At 35.1% G+C, this 17,767-nt stretch overlaps 1 protein-coding gene across 3 annotated transcripts in view; it reads right to left on the bottom strand.

Annotated features, from left to right (window-relative positions):
* Nucleotides 1–422: 422 nt before the first annotated feature.
* Gprk1 (G protein-coupled receptor kinase 1) overlaps nucleotides 423–17,767 on the bottom strand; it is a 101,274-nt gene continuing 83,929 nt past the window's right edge. The window contains exons 2-15 of one of the 3 annotated variants that reach the window (XM_089590301.1): nucleotides 16,037–16,113; nucleotides 14,790–14,860; nucleotides 13,362–13,463; nucleotides 11,643–11,717; nucleotides 10,800–10,861; nucleotides 10,555–10,606; nucleotides 9,442–9,633; nucleotides 6,090–6,397; nucleotides 5,128–5,302; nucleotides 2,479–2,856; nucleotides 1,842–1,893; nucleotides 1,619–1,770; nucleotides 1,408–1,522; nucleotides 423–1,053 (exon numbers count right to left, since the gene is read on the bottom strand). In XM_089590301.1, the coding sequence (XP_089446427.1) occupies nucleotides 836–1,053; nucleotides 1,408–1,522; nucleotides 1,619–1,770; nucleotides 1,842–1,893; nucleotides 2,479–2,856; nucleotides 5,128–5,302; nucleotides 6,090–6,397; nucleotides 9,442–9,633; nucleotides 10,555–10,606; nucleotides 10,800–10,861; nucleotides 11,643–11,717; nucleotides 13,362–13,463; nucleotides 14,790–14,860; nucleotides 16,037–16,113 (2,029 nt within the window). In that variant the 3' untranslated portion in view covers nucleotides 423–835. The remainder of the gene's footprint in view (nucleotides 1,054–1,407; nucleotides 1,523–1,618; nucleotides 1,771–1,841; nucleotides 1,894–2,478; nucleotides 2,857–5,127; nucleotides 5,303–6,089; nucleotides 6,398–9,441; nucleotides 9,634–10,554; nucleotides 10,607–10,799; nucleotides 10,862–11,642; nucleotides 11,718–13,361; nucleotides 13,464–14,789; nucleotides 14,861–16,036; nucleotides 16,114–17,767) is intronic. The other 2 variants (XM_089590303.1, XM_089590302.1) reach the window with 2 other exon arrangements.

Raw genomic sequence — 17,767 nt, 5'->3', positions numbered from 1 at the left:
AACCAACCGCATGGTTAACATTTGAAAACAAGTCTCGAGCTCTCCTTCACGAAAATCTATTTACAAAATTTATTCTCAATACCCACACACGCATACACATATCTAATGACTCGAGAGCTTGTACGGACTACAGATACGAGTAAAGTTATTTCTCATTCACTTTTCGAACCGTTTGCTTGCGTTTCCAAAACAGAGTACCTGAAGTCACTTCCGAAATATACGTTTCCTGCAATACTTGTCTAGACCGACGGACCTTACGAAACTCGTCGTTTAGTTTCCGAAATAAACAATATTGTAAGCAACAATGGCTTGTCACATGCATATATATATATATATGTTTCGGTTGAAAATCTAAAAAAAAAAAAAAAAAAACTTTCGACAGCCTACATCTCGCTTGAGAATCAAGTCAACGGAGAGATAGAGAGAGAGAGAGAGAGCGACAATACACATATATATGTATATACATATTATCAAGTATATACCTAACATTCTTAAGTATGGCTAAACAACGGTTGCACGTTTGAACGTTCGTTATTTAAAAAAAAACGACGCCTCGATAAGCCTACTTAAATACAAATATCCAATGATCGCACTCCATCGCTTTGTTTATTCGAGAACGCGATCTCGAATGTCGGCGTAACAGTCATCGTCCTCGATCGGTATAAAAAAAGGTTGGGTCTCGTAGGTGTTTGTACACGCTGCTGCTAAAGAGTATGTGTACGGGGCAGTGGGTTCTCGATTAAAAGGACGACGAGGTCAGAGATAGCGTCGACGAGGTGGAGGAGGACGAGGCGGAGTGGTTGTCGTGGCGGTGGTGGTGGGCTGCTGGCGCGGGCTAGTTGCCGTTGGTCGAGCGTTGCGTCGCGGGTATGACGGTGTCGTGCTGGGTGCCGTAGATTTTGCCGGCTTTGCGCGCCATGTTGCCCAACATCTCGATCGAGGCCTTGTGCGCCGAGCGTAGCGAGATCGACCACTCCTTTAGGCTTATTTCGTCCTGTGAAGTGATGCACAGTACATGGTTACTTTTTCTTTTCAAGCTTTTTTTGCAGGTACAGCTTTTAGATCATTCGATTCAAATTTTTCACGGTCATACATATATGCAAGGGGATGGTATGCGCTCTATAGTACTACTAAGTTTAAGCAAAAATCAAGCTGAGCTATCGATTCATCATTTCACCTGATGGGTCAAAGGGATAAGGTTTTTTTTTTTTTTTTTTTTTCAAGTGAAACTATAATTGCAACTCTCATTGTATTTGTTTGTCAAAGTAATGCAAACGTTAGTTATCTTGATACCACTTTAGATGACTTTATGGTAAACAGTCCTCGCGATAAATTGCTAAAAGATACTCCATGTAGTTTTTTCCAAAGAATTTTTCGACTGCATTTTTCATAAAAGCTCAAATTTAACACTCACAGGATTCGTCAGTACGAGTTTGCTCTTTTGTTCCTCTTTGACTCGCAGGGAGATGATGATGCACTGTTCGCCTTTGACTGTCTGCAAGTCCGGACTGACCTCCTCGACCTGTCGACAAAAATCAATGTAAGTGTCGTTGTAGCCGAAATGCCCAATTTTACGTGACAATCGTGTGTATGCAAATCGGCGAGGTGCAAATTTCACCTGATCAAAGAAGAACAGCTCGGTTTTCGTGGTGGACGATTCAGAATGTAGCTCCAACCGATTGGGATAAAGTTTGGCGTACCGGGTCTGCCAAGCGCTCGCGAACGGCCCTCCGAGTTTCCTCATGTATCCGTGTAATATACAGTCTGAACCTATTTGATTAAACAACACGTGTAACTCCATGGTCTATTCGATTATAAGTTCAAAAAGTCGAAAAGCTCACCTTTCTCGTCCGTGTCGAATTTGAGTTTTTTCGCCCTCTTTTTCATTTCCACCTGAAATTTTTTGTTTGTTATGAGCAAATATGATTCAATTTTTAAGAAAAAAAAAGAAGATCTAATCTCTAATACAAAAAAAAAACAAATAAACAACTGATGCTATTTAACAATCGTAAGTATGCAACCATAGATAAAATAACTTACAATAAGTGGTGCAAAAGAGTCAAACTATTACTTATTTCTTCGAGTGGTCTTACATCATATAATGCTATCCCATAAAATCATTATTAAAAATTAACTTTTGGTTCCACTAGGGTACTTTAACGCCACGAAAAAACATCACAACAATCAGTTGTATTTAAATTCTCGCATCGTAAATTTAAATTATCTGGGCTAATGTAATAATCACAAAATACACAAACATGTGGCATCATTTATTTTTTATTTTTTTTATTTTTTATTTTTTTTACTAAATTATAGACAAATTCAACCGCAATTGCACTAATAGGTACGCGGTAGCATGACCGCAAGCCTACCGGTACCTTCATTTTTCATTTTTTCAGCGGTTTTTCACCATTTCAAATTTAGTAAATCACAAAAAAACACCGGAATAAAATAAAAAAAGAAAATGAATAAAAGCACCTTATCAGCCTCGTTGTTGATGGTCTCGAACACAGTCTCGGCGACCTCGGCCTGCCATCTCTCCGAAATGACGAGCGGAAAGTTCTTGTAAAGATCCTGATCGGCGTCCGTGAGTTTGATGCCCTTGGTGTCCTCCTCGTCGAACGAGCCAATGTCGAAGGCGTCAGCGGCGTTCACCTCGCCTCGGGGCGGTATGAGGGGCGGGGTGTACTTTTGCAGGTAGACCTGCTGCCAGTCGATGCCAGCGAAGAAGGAATGCGCCTTGAGCTCGTCGGCGCCCTCGCCCCCGCAGCCGAGCCGTTTACTGATGTCGCGCTGCAAGAGACCCTCCAACAGGGAACGCAGCTCGCGGGAAAACGACTCCGGCAGGTCTACGTTCTGGAATTTTTGGGGCATGCCTTATCATTACTATCGTTATTCTTTATTTCTTTTTTTTTTTTTTTTTTTCCTCTTCAAATTATGGGTTTTCGTGAGGTGAAGCGACTCTTTGATGAGTTCAATTAATCAAGTTGAGAGTGTATTTATGGGTAAACGATTCAAACGAAATTAGTTTGAAAGTGCATTCCCAATATTTTCAAGTTTTTTGTTCCAGAGTGCTAATAGTTTATGAATGGAATAGTTGTGTTGTACTTCATATCGCAAAGTTTATTTAGAAAAAAAAAAAAAAAAACTTTCCCTTTCGCGTCACTTTGTATCATTCGTATACTATTCGCCTAAGGTGAAAAAGACCTACTGTCTACGGAAATCAAGAAGAGTGTTAGAGGATCCGTCGAGTGAGTGATGAGGATTTTGTTCTTTTGGAGAAGACGAATGGTCGTGCGACAAAGCAGGTATACGCAAAAAAAGCAACGACTCATGTTGTACAAGGGGAAAAGAGTGGGGGGGGGGGGCGAAAATATTTTACGATACCTTGAATTTGACGTACTGGTGTGGTCTGATGTATCAGAATCGAAATTTGATAAAGAAACGGGTATTCGTGAATGTATCATGAAAAATACAAATGTATGGGTTCATAATTTTTTTAAACCGCACAACTGTTTATAAGCCATGGAAGTAATTTTACCAATTTAGTATGTTTGACCTTTTGAGGCAAGAGCAACATTTTTATGTGATATTTTTGTATGTTTTATGACTCCCCAAAAGACCAAACATAAGTAATCAAAAGTGATATATCATGGAAGGAAAAAATAAACGACCAGTAAGTTAAGGAAAAAAATCATCAATTAAAAAAAGCCTTTTACACGGAATCTCTGATACAAGAAACTACTCATAAATTTACTAGATTATAAAGAAAAGGTTATATATCAAAAAGAATTTCACTTTTTGTTTGTTAATTACCATTTAAGAGTAATAGAGATTTATTTAAAAAATAATCTGTACTACACTCTTCTTTCGAAATTCTGTTTATGTTTTTAAATGCACTCATACTTCAATTAAATTATAGTTATGTCCAATCTTACTAATGAAAATTCGTTTTGAAAAGCTAATATATAATAATTGCGAAAAAAAAGTTTGTGGGTAGTTCATGTTACTTGCGAGTCTTCTCAACCAATTTATTTCCCCAAACTCATTCATCATCGAAAAAAAAACTGCAAGTTTTCCAACATCGGTCGCACCGTAGGACACGTATATAATACATTATATCCACAGAAAATGGATGCATCAACTACTCCTTCTCTTCTACACAACTTTGAGAATATTTATTTTTTCAGTGCCGCACAAGTGTGAATAATAGGTCAAGCGCTGTGTAAAAAATTTACATTCTTTTTTTGCATGCTGCATGACTCCGTTATTATTCTTAAATATTCAAATAAAAAAAAAATTTGCATCTCCACCGTGAGGTCTTTAACTTTTTATTGTTTATCTTAAAATTTGTTGTTTGATTTCTTTGACATTAAAGTTTGTTATTTACAGTCGCCGAATAGGATGTAAATCTATACGTATACTGTCGTAACCTTAAGTGTGTAATTTTGCTTAAAAATGATTGCCAAATTACTTATTCGAAAAAAACTGCGAATACTTAGAGATTTTTTAATGAAAAATTACTTATAAAATTTATAGCCGATTCTCATTATGTTGAGTTGCTTAAGACATGTGTCGAAGGTGAAAAAAAACTCTTTTTTTTACCCAGAAAAAATTCAAACATCTTAAACAAAAGTTATCTTAGCGGATAACTAATGATAAGCGATAAAAAACGACAATAAGAAATCATAAAATCGTGTTTTAAGGCTGACAATAAATTTTAATAACTGTCATCATTAGTTACTATTTATTATTTGTTATTTATTAATTATTATTTACTATTGTTATTATTATAATTGTTATACTATCATCATACAAAATTTGAAGAATATATTGAGCTAGCACTGATTTCCTCCAAATTTTGTTATACCGATAAGCAATATCCTAAAAAATTTTTTCGTAAGAATCAATTTTTCTAGTTGAAGAAGATACTACTTCGTAGGTTCGTATCATTCATTACCTTAATTTACCACTAAAACCGGTCTATTCATCGAGCTAAAATCATGCATACAGAAATGAGAAGGAATTTGCTATTCCCAACCTACTGTCAGTAATTAAAATTCTGTGGAGTAATCTGAAAAGTCTTAAAAAAAAAAAAATATATTTATGTGTACAACAAGTACCAACCGTGGTGAGGGTCATACGGTCGATCTCGTGCTTGTCCTTAGTTTTGTGTTGCCTGAACGGACTGTGGCCCTTGAGCAGCTTGAATAGCATACAGCCGAACGAGAACCAGTCAGCGCTCGAGTCGTAAGCCGTTCCCTTCGACAGCACCTCTGGCGCCATGTACCCGTGCGTGCCCCTGTTGGGAGTATAATAAAATCATAGGTATCTTTTTCTTTTTTGTTTCAAGTATACTCATTTTTAATGATGTACTTGTAAAAGTTGAAATTATTTTTTATGATGAAATCAGTGAAGAAAAACCAAAGTTAATTCCACAAATAAATACATTAAAACTTTTTCCTCATGAATTAAGTATAGTGGCCGATCGGTATACTTTGACATGCAGAGACTGAAAAAATGTACGTCCTCTGTTTACAAACAGAGTTTACAACCGTTTACTCGCTTTCATTAATTTCATTAGTTGTATGAGATCTCAGGTACCATTTTATTATAGATTAAAATATGCGTCCACATTTACAAACGATTCTTCAATGATTTTAGATTGATTTCGTCAAGGAACTTGATAAATAACCCCTCGAAACGGTGTATCACCCCGAAAAAATCGAGTTCACCTTGAAACACTGAGTTACGCTTGGAAATAATTTGCCCAAGAATTTTAATCACACCGGTAGGTGCTCATTATTCATATCACGCGAAACGAGCCCATAAATCATAGGTATGGTCCGCGACCCGTTTTTTTAAAAAATCGATCGTTCAATCGGACACGGCCACTACACGCCTCGCGGAGCTTCTACGTACACCGAGAGATTTATGCAGCAGTTACAAAAATTTATAGCCCACCGACACTCTGACCAGCGACTTTTTTCGCAGCCCTGTACACATAAATACTCCAGCTAGCACTGGCTAACACATAAACCCTCCCGTGGACCATAAAAAGTAAAAGAAAAAAAAAAAAAAATACTGACACGCTGGCGTGTGGCTTCTTTTTCGAGAAATCGCAAGCCAGTCCGAGATCGGATATCCTGACGTGGCCGTGCTCGTCGAGAAGTATGTTGGCAGGCTTGAGATCCCGGTAGACGATGAAGCGCCGGTGCATGTGCTCGAGACCGAGTATCACCTCCGCGGCGTAAAACTTCATCTCGGGCTCGTTGAAGACCCCGTGCTGGCTGAGGTGGTAGTGCAGATCACCTCCGTTCATTAGGTCGAGGATGAAGCAGAGCTTGTCAGGTGTGTGGAAGGCGTAGGTCATGCATACGATGAACGGGCAGTCGACCTGATTTGTGGATTCAATCATTTTTATTTTTTTCATTTTTTGGTTACTATGATTTTTTATATTAAGTTAAAAAAAAAAAATAATAATAATAATAATAATTGAACGCCGTGGCGATGAATTATTGGGTCCTTCAATTGAATCATGTAAGTGATCACGTAGAAAGTGTACAATCTTACTGTTATATTCCACAGGAGCACTTGAAAGAAAAAAAGAAAAAAAAAATTATTTTTATGGCAAAAATTTGTACCGTTCACTTACCCCCAGAAAATAAGAAAAAATTCATAAAAACGAAATAAATATCGTGTAACGCCTTGTTTCTAGATTTAAAAAAAAAATGTTTTTGTTTGTATCAAAAAAAGCTTATAATCCTATTAAAAAAAAACTTTTTAAATTTCAAGTAACGTGATTTCTAGAAAAGTACCGAAAGCCTTAAGGACGTTCGGTAGTGATTGAATTTTCCAACGAATTTTTCTGAAATTTTGACCAGACGTTTTTATTGTTGTTACAATAAACCAGTCAAAATTTAAAGAGGTTCCTCTGTTTCGTTTTCGAGATATTGAATTTCAAAGTTAAGTCATTTTAACACTGTCGCTTATGGGAGAACTGACTAAATCACAGTTTTAAGCAAATTGGGCCAGTGAATTTGGCCAATTTTTTTATATGTTACAGATAATGTTATTAATTTGATGTATACCAAGTTTTGCGACGATCGTCTGATTCGTTTATAAATAAAAAATTAAATAAAAGCTCGACCGAAACGGAACGGCAACGTCGCAAGTGGCGGGAAATTCAAAATGTTCCAGGATGTTGATCAGTTAATATCTCAATATTATTGTAGATATTTATGCATTCACGCATAAAATACAAGCTTACGTGTGTGCGTGAGTGTATGTACAGAACGCCCACCCCTTCCCATTAAAAACAATAAATGTTAATAACACGCTATTTATTATTTTTTTTTAATTTCAAATTTATTATTTCTTCTTAAGATACAATTTTTTTGCACATTACAAAATCACATGCTCATAGTTTGAATCACTCATCTTAGAAATCATCCTACTTATCTGACATCCCATGCTGTATGAGACTTGTCAAGTCATTTAAAAATTCAAGTATTTTATTTACACTGGTAGCTCTTTTGATTAAAGGGCTTTGCCCATTTATTAGAAACGATCTTAAACCATCATTACCTTCCATAAATTTATTAACAATAATATTAAAATCTACTTTATTTTGACTTAGATTTTTAATCACTGTTTTGGGAATGATAGACGACATGGGGAAAAAAGTTGGCGAATACATTTTTTCATCAGAAATTCTTTGAATTTTCGCAAGAACATCTTTTACGGAAAACACGTTCGTTGAAATATCATCCCATGAAAGATATGTAGCGGTTAATTACTTACAGCTTTATCACAAAAACATTGATACACGAACGCTGTCGTAACCGACGCAGCACGCAGCAGACGAGCAGACAGTGTAGAGTGTGCAGAGACACCTGATGCGTGTACATGAACACTCACACATTTAAGACCCGTACGACGTTGCCAAATCTTCATTCATCGCTGGTTTCCCCTCACCGCGCAAATGTTTCCCCCCGCTAACACTACCGAACGTCCTTAAATTTTTGGTATATTTTAAACTAAAAAATTAATAACAGTTTTTATCATCTTAAGATAAAAAAAAAATTTTAGATTTTTTTTTGTTCTTGAAAAGAATTCAACAAAACTTGACAATTCAAAATAATAAGATTTAACTATTCAATTTCATATCCTTGAATGATAATATAGTTCTGAAGGTATGTAGACGATAAAGATTTTTTGTCTAAAGTAAAACGCTAAATTTGTAATATAAAATAAATCAACTTCAATAATTCATCGTAAATTGAATACACTTATGCGGTGTACAATAACATCACATTGACGTTTATGGAGGTACATGTATCATAGACTGCGGACAAGTAATGAGTATTTATACACACCAACGTCTAATATACAGAGTAATGTAACATAATTAGTGTCAAGCTAAAGTGGCATTCATCATTATCACTACGATGGAGTAGCGTTGAAGCATCGTTACGCCTAAATTAATCAATTGGCGAGACCAGCGTCACACATGTACACGTGCGTTTGAAAGCAGATAATGCTTGCTGTGGCACGTGTACCTTTATCATACAAAAAAACTAAGCTCATGAGGCGGAGCTGTTTTCTGTAATTAACAATTTTAACAAATTGGTAGTTACATAAATTTTATCTCCGATTACGTAAAATGAAGTAATTTTATGTTATAAATACTTTGTTAAACAACTTTGTTATTCAATGTAATGTAAAATTTTAGCGATAAAGCACGTATACTGAGAAAAAAATTATCAAAATTACAGTTGAAAAACCCTAATAATAAGCTTGTGGTATTTTACACTTTAAAGAATACTTTACTATTCAAATAAAAAAAATTTATGTTATCAATGATGCTTACACTGATTTTTACTCTTTAAAGTTTTCAAGCTGTAATTTTTATTCTTATTTTTCTTAGTGCAATAAAATGCGATGGTATGAAAAAAAAATTATTTAGCTGCAATATCGTGTTGATCATTAATTTTTATGTTGCCATAAAACGGCTGCTTTACAACATTACATCGTTGCCATGTGACGAGTCAATGTACGTCAGTGATTACGTAATCTGACTTGCACATGATTATTTAAATTTTTCACATTTCCTGTTAAATTATTATTTTTTTTTTTTTTTTGAAAATGTAAGGTATAAGCTGGAAGATTTTTTCTTCAAGTACTGAGTTATTAGGAGCAACAAAAAAAAAATTTTTTTCAACATAAAATTGAGCACAAAATTTTTTGGAAAAAAATCGCAAACGCAAAGTGCTTGAAAAAAAAAAAAAAAAAAAAAAAAAACAATTATTAACGCTTTACGTCTATTAAAAAAAAAAACTAAAAAATTCCCCAGCTACTTGGTTTCATAGACAACATTTTCAAAAAAATTAGACAAGCATATAACTAAGTATGAAGTCAAATGAGGGAACCCACACTCACCCCCGTGCTGACGAGCGACAGCATTATCCTCTCGTTGAGTGCGAGCGTCTCACCCTGCTTCATCTTGATGCGCTTCTTGTCGAGGCATTTCATCGCGTACATCTTGCCCGTGTCGGCCTTACGGCAGCCATACACCTCGCCGAAACCACCTCGGCCGATTATCCGATGCACACTGAAGTCGTTCATCGTCAGCTGTTGGGGTGTGCGACAACAAAAACCATTATTAAATTTTTTCTTTCTTTTATTAGGTGAGCTGGGATGGAATGCGACTGAGGTTCTTTTGCTTTCTCAAAGTGTGAGCGGAAAAATATATTATTTTTTTATGTCTTTCTATCCCGAAAATTTATGTTAAAAAAATATCTCATTGTGTCTATAATGTGTTTGTGTGGTGAAAAAATAATTTTTTAATATCAAGTGGTTTTTTCTTTTTTTTGTAAGGATTGAAAAATTTTGTTGTGATTTTGCAACCATTTTTAATCCAAACTTCCTTAAGTAAAATACGTTTTTTGGATTTTATAGAATAATACTTAGAAATTGATTAAATATTAATAATAAATAAAAAAATACTCATTGAAAGTATCTTCAACTGAGAGATAATTTTTATGAGATAATATTTATATCGATTAAAATGTATAATTTTCCTAAAAATTTGCGGTAGTTCCTAAAAAAGCATATAAAAATTCACACAAATAATGTGTAGGAGCTTCTTTGAGACAGCACATGCTAAAGCAGTTAGTATCATATTTTTCAATAGGTACAGTAGGTATACATGAAATAACAGTGTTTTTTTACGAATATCAATCTCGTGAGTATTAAGAATCCACGTATTTGAGTTTCAATTACTGATAATGATCGCTTATAATTAAATTTATTGTGAAAATTAAATCAAGCATTTTAGCGTATGGTACGTGTATTATTTGTATCTTTTTCATCCAACGCCCTAATTTGTATTTTAATTAGTGGGAATATTGAGCACAAGTTGATTCGAGAGGATTGTGCTTGATTATAATTCTATTTGTTTAATGGAATTAAAAACAAAAAAATAAAGTAAAGCAAAACAGAACAAAAAAAAGAAACAAGCAGATTCGATCGTAAATGCAAAATAGTTCTTACTTGAATGTTGAGCTCGAGGTTCTTCCATTGACAGAATCGGGTGTACTTGTCGCTAAAACAAAGTTTCGCACTGATTAAAAAGTTGGTCCTTTTTTTCTGCACTTTGGAAAAAGTTTTCGTTTTCTCCCGAACCACTCAGCGGGTGGCAGCAGAAAAGTTTTTGGTCACTTTTGACTGACTGTTGCACGCGTGCGAGGGTGTTTGTATCAAAAAAGTTCAAACAAGGAGGACAACGACGGACTTACCTCTCAAGAAACTTTTTGAAAGGCTCTCCTCTCAAGTGATTGAAAATCTCCTCGATGTACGGCTGAAAATCAAAGAGTTTTATTCCTCCCTCGCTGCTTCTTTTTCTCCTTCGGTTCTTTTATTTCACGATGACTGTTTTGTTAAAAGAAAAAAAAAAAAAAAAAAAACTACACGAGACACCGTCCGTTTTTTAAGACGTTCGCATTTTTTAAAACTTTTATCCATGTAATAGTTTTCGACCCTTTCTTTTATTTTTAATAAACTATTAAGGTTTAAATGACAGACATACAAATGAATACTTACTTCCAAAAAATAAGATTTTGCGTACAGTTGAACAATATCATTCGTAAAATGAAAAATTTAATGCATTATTCAAAGTATACCAAAGAAAGGGAAGTAAAAATTTGCAGACTTAAGCATAATGATTTGGTCGATATTCAAATACTGTGAAGTAATTATTGTTCCCAAAAATTTAATGCCCTATTTTAGACGGACTTTTTCTGATTATTGGAAAAGTTTTTTTAATTGTTGTATTAAAATACTTAAAAACATCTTATCTAGCAAAAATAGCGTACTATTATTTAAAACTAATCGTATACGTACTTTTACAAATATTCTTTTAACATTTGAGAAAATATTTTAACAAGCATTTTTTTCAAATGTTAGCTTTATCACTTTTGTCCTCTAATTTTTTCTTTGATTTCAAAACATAATTAATTATTTTAGGTGGAAATAGTTGTCAAGGTCTGTGCTAGTAATAAGTTATTGAAAAAAATTTTTTTCTATAACCAAATATATTGTAATTTTGGAAAAACATTAAATTTAAACATCAAACAACTCACCTCGAACAAATTGACGGGAACTTCGTTTTTTAATAGATACTCCTGCACGTGCTCCACAGCGCTTTGTGAGTATTCCTAGAAGAAAAGCACATAAAGGCTTTTAAGTATAATGGCATGTATTAAAATGGCATTTATGCGGTAAGGTCTTCAGAAGCGTCAACAGGACAACAAAGCAAGAGCTTCAAGCTACTCTGTCATTATTTCAACACCGGAAAAATTAAAATTTTTCAATTTTATAGCAGAGTGCTTTTTTTTTACTAAAAAAATTACAAATTTTATTTGGAAAATGATTGGATTGAAAAATTAATGAAACAAATAATTATTATTAACACGGATGTACTTATAATATCCTCGATGAATAAAACGTACTCCAATTTTTAATAAAGATATTCAGCGGAGTAGCCGCACTCCGATAATGAAAAAAATTCCACAGCCAGACACACTGCAGACTGTAAGCTAAATTAAATATTATCATGGAAAAAGCAATCAAAACTGATTTTTCTTCTTTAAGAAAAAAAGGTAAACGAATTTCTTCCATTTCGACTCATATTGTCTGTTCTCAAGTGCGAGACCTAGAATAGATTTTGAGAAAAGATGTGATCACTGCGAAAGAAACGTCCCTCGTTAAATTAAAATAAGAAAAAAGAAATAAAATGTATATGTGGAGACGTATAAGACATATATAAATAAGATAGTGAAAAAAAGCTTCGTTAACTTAATAAATTAGACACTTTAATCAAGAGAATTGTGTAATAAAGGGGCCGGTACAAAAGAGAAAAAAAAAAAAAAAAAAGGGTGAAAGGAAGAAAAGTCAGTTAAGAAAGCGAGAAAGAAAAGTGCGTACGAACCTGTACAAATGTATATGGGTCATTTCACAAAAACTGCGATATTCCATGAGGGATATGTTAAAAATGATGGATTAAATTATTTCCAGTTGGAATTTTTTTGAAACGGTGTAAGCCAATTTTCCATTAATGCATTTTCGAGATCGAGTCGAAAAAAATTTAATTTTTTGCAGCTTCCGATGCCTATATGTTAAAATTTTAATTTTTTTACTATTTACTCTTTGAAAGTTTGAGGTATCGAGTACCTTTTTTAAATAAAAAAAATATTTCTAAGTACGGAACGTTTAATCTGTAAAGCTTTTGACATTTTTGGATTGCGCACCACAAAGGATTTAATTTGGCCAAGCGATTAATAAGACACTGGAAATTGATTATTTTGTACTCCGAAGTGTACAAGAACATGTTAAATTTTTTTGTAGCCCCAAATTAAAATGTGGCTATTTACAGTGCCGTCAAGAATATGGAAGATTTTTTCCGGTAAAATAACGTCTCTAATCTCGGAGGGATTTGAATTTATCGACTAAATGATCGTTGTGCATGAAGGGGTCTGGGGAGATGTGGCAAACGAAATTTCATTGAACAATTCAGACTTAGGGCTGCACAATCGCAAAACAAGTACCGTTATGGTAATCACAAATCTGTCATTACCGTAACGCTCTTAAAATTTTTTTAAAAACTGAATTTAAATTAACATAGGTTTTCAAAATATGGTCGTGGAATAGGGCCTAAAAATTTCCGACAAGTTAGGACCTCACATAACTTGAAAAAAGTAATGAAAAAATTTTAAACAACGGATTAAAAAAATATTAACAAGAGCGTGAGAATATTACAATTTTTGTGAAATGACCCATATACATGCCGCAGGTTGACTTACGTGCGTATGCGCCAGGAGTTCCTTCATTATGTAATTGTCGTAGATCTCTCGGGCGAGCTTCCGCCGTTCCTCGGGGCATTCGAGTTTCTCGTACGCTTTGACCTGTAATGATTGGAGTCGTCGAACGTTAGTAGCGAATAAATTTTGCAGTTTTTTTGTTTGTTTGTTTATTTTCTTTTGTTTTTGGATGGTGAATGAATTATTGTATCCGGTGATTTTTGACCGTGAAAAAAAAATTACTGTATGTAATATGCGTAAGTAAATACTCATGTGCTCTAAGAAAACTTTGAATTATTATTTTTTACTCGAACTTACTATTTTTTTTATAATGCTGGTTTTCAATGACTTAGGATTTATCTTTGTTTGTTAAATAATTAGAAAATTTCAAACAAGGAAAATTTGATAGTATGATAAAATAAAGCATTTCAATTTTAATGCTCGTAAATCATGATAATTAAAAGTCGAGACAATAAGAAAAAATATATATTCAAGGTACATTTGTAAACACACATGTAGTACATGAAAAGGTGTCAAACTTAACACAATTAAAAAGGATATCATTATAGTCTTTAAAAATTTTTTTTAAAAAAAAGTACATGAAAAACGGTAAGGAGGAGGAAAATCACCAAATATAAGATACTTGAACATGTATACTGCGGTAGATAAATAAATTATATTTTTAAGTTTAAAAAACAAGGAAGGATTTCGATTATGAATATTACGTTTTTTGTTTTATCATCGAATAAGCAAAGATACTATTCATACAGACGCGAACAAAAATTGTTTTCATGCAACGGCCCTTGCCACAGTTAAAACGGTACGGAAGAAATTTCAACAACACACATTTTTTCCTCAATCCGAAAAAAAAGTTCCAATCCCCAGCACTCCACGATTAAATGACTCGCCTACAATCTCACGGAATATCTTATTATCAGAACCACCCCCCCCCCCCCAAACTACCAATCATCCGTACACTACACTGACTCTATGCGTATATACGTACATCAGTCAACCCTCTTGAAATATCCCAGCTCAGCAGCTATAATTACTCCGTCGATTAATCACGACCACGCGACCGCTACTACACATATACTCCCGCGAACTAAAGCCATCGACCCGAATATGGACCAACTGCATCAACTTGTCACTTCTTTTCTTCTTTCACCCAACATTATATATAAACAATGGTAGTGCAGTGAGGTGCACTCGTAAACCTTGACGAGACGATTATTCCAGCCAAAGTGCCGGGTGCTTAAATTCGACCAGGTACACTTTGATTTACGAGCTTTTTGAATCGCCCGCTGGATCAATAGACCGGGGAACAGACATACAAGACCTTATACATATTAGAACTGCAGCCGTGGGTATTTTTATTGTGTTGATGAAACGCGTGCGAGGGGGTGTGAGTGATAATGTTTGTGCAAGTACCTGCTCGTAAAACCTCAGCTGTGGAATGGGCTCTTCCGCGTTCTCGCAGAAGTCTTTGAACAGAAGGTAACCTGCAATCCAATAATCAAGTACATACGATGTTATACGTAGATTTTGCTTATTGGGAATTTTATTGAACGCCTGTTTTACACTTATATACATAACAACTACCGGAAAGAGTGTTTGCTCGGCAACTGTGAAAAATAGGTCACGGAATTGTTTTTCGCAACTGTGAGATTAAAATTAGAAAAAAAAAAAAAAAAAAAACTTTTTTTGGCGAAAAGTTTTGAAATAGTATGAATCTCGAGTGCTCTTCGTTGAAAAAATAAAGAGTCACGGTTCGTTAAACATGTTCCAGATATCGACCGCCCAGAAAAGAATTAATTGAGTTTCAAAGTCACTGGGATAAGAGATGCTGTTTCAGGAACGTAATATTTTCATGTAAATATCATAGTTGTAATGTTTCATTGAAGGTGGAAAGTTGTAAGGACGCAGAGTGGTTTTACCCTCGGTAGAAAAATCATCTGGAAAACACAGTAGGAGAGATTTTTCCATCGGTTTAAATCCTTGATTTTGAGCTAGCACTTTCTATTCCAGAGTCGATAGACATATCTTGGCCAAAGCGCAAAAACTAAGTTTGTAAATATTTAATGAAAAAAAAAAAAAAAAACGAAAATACACATAGAAACAGTTGTGTTATTCAAGCTTTGATGAAGGGACTAATGACTTTTACTATAAGGCGTTCAATTAATTTGAGACTACGTATAGAGTCCCAGTAGTTTCAAAATGATTTTGTACTGATTAAAAAATAATGACTTTATTGGCTAGTTTGTAAAAACCACCGTAAACTTGAGAAGAAAAGTCATAGGAAGCTCTTTAAGTAAATACATGATTTTTTTTAATTTTATGGTTGTGTATAGTTACTGATCAAATTAGGACGTATTTTTTAGCTTTAAAAAAAAAATTGAATTGTCTTTTTACAAATAAAGTCATTAATTCCAGTACTTCAGTTATCATTCTAGAAAAATAACACAATTTCATAGAGTTCATGAAGACTCCCATGAGACTTTAAATGTTATTTTTTTCATCTTCAAACTCATGTTGATTTATGATGGATTTCTCATCGATTTCAATTGATTTCGGGTTAATTTTGTCAAGGGACGTCACAGTGATTTCATAAACTAAACTTCGCAAACCTCAACACATATTATAAGTAAAAAAAAGTGTATATACGTAAACGGACTCACCTAGCATTTGATTAAATATTTTGTCGAAGTTCACCTCGTTCTTCTTTTCGAGGTACTTGTGCATGACGCTCCGGACACTGAAATCACACAAAAGAGGACTTTGTTAACATCATTGATATACCGACAGTACAGACCTACACATACGCCCACACAGGCAAGCTTGTCACACCACGGTGTGACGTACAAAGACACGCTTCGCCGGTTCGTTAGAGTAATTACAATACATATATACAGCGTTAAAAGGCCACCGTCGGCAGTGGCGCCTTTGAAACATAAATTCGATCATCTCCTGCAAAATGTAAAACAGCCTCCCCTTCGCGCCACTCGCTCGTTGGTTAAAGCCAAGTATCGCTGATCAATCAAATTTTCTCGTTAAACGAAGATAGTAGGGAAGGGAACTACCATACAGGTGGCCTCACGGTTTGCACAGCTGATACGTAACGAGTAATCTGCGTTTGAATACGATAAAATACATATATAGGTTTATGGAGGTTATTCCGGCTGCCAGTCATTTGCGGCTATGTGGGTTTTAGTGGAGTGTCGTGGAATCCGTTTGTCGCCGAGGGAAGTTGATTACTTACGTGATATAAAATTATCCTTAAGACCGATTAATGGTTTACGTTTTCGTGCTGTGGGATGTCTTTCGGTCACGGACAATATTAAAAAATATATACGAGCGTTTTTGTTGCACCCCATCCAACGTGTGGCAGAAGAAAAAAATAATCTACTCATTGGCAGGTCTCTGGTTCCGTTTGCCGATTTTTAATGTCCCTCGTTCAGCAGCTTGTCCATCAAATGAGAATAACTCGAGTGACGGAACGTAGTTATCCTTACGGCAAAAGAGCCGTAAAAACCGCGAGGAGGACGAATGAAACTCCCCGGCGATCCCTTTTTCATGCGAATTTCATGCTCTTGGTCCACTTTCCCTTTACGACACCCCTTCCGCGCGCTCGCAATTACATTCTCTGGCACGTTGGCACACAGTTAGACTGCATATCTCTTGGCCAAAACACAATATATTTGAAATCGCACGCGTACAACATTCACAACTCTGCTATTTGTTCTTTCACCTTATACTTGAGTATGAAAAAAAAAAAAAAAAAATTTGAGCGCCAGGTGTATAACTTTTTAAGGAAGGAAACTCGAAATTGCGTCCGTATCTCCATGGGGAAGCGGTCAAACACGTACGAACTTCCTCGTATGTTTTTTTACTTTCTCCTTGCACTTGGCCATAAATCGGAGTGGCCTGTTACAGAAAACGGTACTACCTCTATCATACTAATGTACACACATACGTATATGGGTGATTCGTGATGCGCAACAAAGACGACAGAAGCAAGGACGAAATAACGATTGAACGTCTCGATAAACGAACTGGCTTCGGAGATAATATAGGTATGAAAGGAGGGAGACGCGAAGAGCCTGTATGAATACCAATGTGTAGTTGTTTGTAACGGAGATGTGACAGTAACGGGGAAAATCTGGGGGATACCCGAGAAACTCGATATATAAATACGCCAAGGACGCGATTGTTCCCTCGCGGCTTTCATGATTTTATTGTCTCATACGTCTGTTTGTTCGAAGGGAGAAGCGAGACCTGTGCTAATGGTTATGCAATTCGTGACTCCTTTTTTTTCCCTAACTGCACTAGTGATTGTTCTGTTTTAATATCAGTAGAAAAAAAGCGAGGATGCATAAGTGCCCTTGCTGCGGGCCAGGAGGGTAGGATTA

Source organism: Copidosoma floridanum, unplaced genomic scaffold, assembly GCF_036245765.1.
Source record: "Copidosoma floridanum isolate Cflo_tuat_1 unplaced genomic scaffold, Cflo_Japanese_pri ptg000012l, whole genome shotgun sequence".
NCBI classification, from domain to species: domain Eukaryota; kingdom Metazoa; phylum Arthropoda; class Insecta; order Hymenoptera; family Encyrtidae; genus Copidosoma; species Copidosoma floridanum.
The sequence above is the reverse complement of the archived record's forward strand: the minus strand, read 5'-3'. Positions and strand labels throughout refer to the sequence as shown.